Consider the following 2,202-nt stretch of genomic DNA (forward strand, 5'->3'; position numbering starts at 1 on the left):
TGAGGGGTTGGGGTGTGAAGGAGGCCAGGGGGAGACAGGCAAAGCCCAGCAGGGACAGGTCTGCTTGCAGGACTGAAGAAGAGCGATGCGTGCCCCTAGACCCCTCCCGTAGGCAGCACCTGGGCCCGTCGGGGCGGCTCCCCGGAGTGGCGCGTTAGGCCTCTTGCAGGGTGGCCTGGAGGTGGAAAGACCTATCTGATCACCAAGGCTGGGGGCGCCCTCCCCACCCCCAGGCAAGGAGTCCAAGGAGACCAGCGGAGCAGACCACGCGGCATTTATTGTTGGGCCCGCGTCCCCGCCCGCCCCGGGTTAGCGGCAGCCGCACTCGTCCACCACCATGTCCTCATACTGCCGCAGCACCACGTTGTCGCTGTTGTCAAAGAAGAGCACGGAGATGGGCGACAGGCGCGCAGGCACGCAGCAGGGCAAGTCGGCGGCTCCCGGGGCGGCCGCGTGCATGAGCGCGCGAAGCACAGCGTGGTTGAGCGCCGGCGGCCCCCCGGACCCCGACAACGCGACGGGCAGCGCGCACTGACCCTGGCAGTAGTTGGCTAGGAAGCCGCGCGGCGCGATGACCCAGCGGTGCCAGCCCACCTCGCGGAAGCTCACGTACAGCCGCCGCGCGCGACAAGCGCCCCCGGGGCCGCCGCCCAACACGGGTTCGGCGTCGCGCCGCGGCCGGGCCAGGGGGTGGCACAGGCGCGGGTCGAGGGTCACCAGCAGCAGCGAGGCCTCGGCCAGGCGCGCGCAGGCGGCAGGGGTCCGGGGGCGCAGCGCCAGCGCCAGGCGGAGGCTGCGCGGCCATGAGGCGTTTCGAGCCCAAGCGGCGCCCAGCAGCTCCGCGCGCACTGGCGGCCCCAGGGCGGGCACCAACTGGCGGAGCAGCACCGGCCCGGGGTCCGCGCCCGCGCCCTGGACCGCCTGCGCCACGCTCAGCTCCCAGCCGCCTTCCGGGGCCGCCGCCGCCGCCGCCGCGAAATGCAGCTCCAGGCGGGCCCGGCTCGGGCGCTCAGCGGGTTCCACAGCCGACAGGTCGAAGACGACTGTCCACCCAGGGCAATGCCCCGCGGCCGAGGCAAGCTCCGAGGCCCGGGTGGGCGCACCTGGGGAGGTAGGGAGAGGACTCGGCTCGCGCTGCGTCCCCGTCCCCGGCCTGCCCATGGGGTCTCGGTTAGGGACAGGGAGGAAGGTGAACACTGGGGCTCGGGGCGCACCTTCTGTGAGAAGGGTGTGAAGCGGCGGGGTGGGCTGACGGAGTGGGGGCAGGGCATGAGTTCCAAGGAAGGCGCCCTGCGGGGTGCGGCGGGGGGGTGGCCTGCCCTCGGCGGGAGGCATAGGAGGAGGGGTGGCGGAAGTGGGAGACATGAGCCAGAACCTGGGCCCCTGGGGAAGCCATGCTAGGGTGTGGGGGTGGCATCTGCAGGAAGGCATTAGTGTCAAGAGGTGGGGGTGGGGATGGGGTGGGGACAGGGCTTCAGCATCAAACAGAAGCACTGGTCTTGGGAACCCCCTGACATGTGTCCCCGGCGTGCAGCAGAGGACGAGGAAAGGGTGGGGTGCGGTGGCCGAAGTTGCTAGTAGCCTGGACAGGGCGGGTGGGGACCCTCGGAGCCTCTCGGGCATCCCCTGGCCACTCTCGAGTCTCGCCCTGCGAGGTCTGGCCTCCAGGACCAGTGCCCCCAGCGAAAGCCCCACTCACCGCGGTCCGGGATGTGGCGCACGATGTTTCCGGCGACCCCCAGCTCCTCCATGTGGCACGGTTGCAGGGTGACCCCTGGGGACGTCCGCCGCGAACCAGACCTGGTCTCCTGGGGGTCCCGGCGTCGAAACAGGCGCCACATGACCGGGGGAACCGGCCGGAGCCTGGGGGCACCCTGGGGCGCATCGCGCAGCCCGAGAGCCTGGAGCAGGGCGGTGGCTGGGCCTGGGGGCACGGGGGCGCGGGTCGGGGGCAGCGAGGGCAGCAGCAGGGCCAGGAGGAGGAGGAGGAGGAGGTGGTGGCCGCAGTGACCTTGCCGCGGCGGTGGCATCTTCCTCCCAGGCGATGACCAGAGTGCGCAGGGTCAGCCGCGGCCCGGGACCAGTGGGCTGAGGGCGGGGCCGGTGTCCCCGGAGGGGCAGGGGTCCTGGGGGGCGTGGCCGGGAAATGGAGGCAGGATGAGGGGGCGGGGGTCCCAGGGGAGGTGGCGGCGGCCCTAGAGG

General features: G+C 72.3%; 1 protein-coding gene across 1 annotated transcript; it reads right to left on the reverse strand.

Moving 5' to 3' along the window:
• Nucleotides 1-257: 257 nt before the first annotated feature.
• Nucleotides 258-2,030, reverse strand: GDF1 (growth differentiation factor 1). The gene is made up of 2 exons (XM_055235686.1): nucleotides 1,700-2,030; nucleotides 258-1,103 (listed from the first exon to the last, which is right to left on the reverse strand). Exons 1-2 carry the CDS (start codon nucleotides 2,028-2,030, stop codon nucleotides 310-312), a joined length of 1,125 nt encoding a protein of 374 aa, XP_055091661.1. The 3' UTR covers nucleotides 258-309.
• Between the last annotated feature and the right edge of the window lie 172 nt (nucleotides 2,031-2,202).

The sequence above is a fragment of the Symphalangus syndactylus genome, chromosome 13, assembly GCF_028878055.3.
Source record: "Symphalangus syndactylus isolate Jambi chromosome 13, NHGRI_mSymSyn1-v2.1_pri, whole genome shotgun sequence".
NCBI lineage: Eukaryota > Metazoa > Chordata > Mammalia > Primates > Hylobatidae > Symphalangus > Symphalangus syndactylus.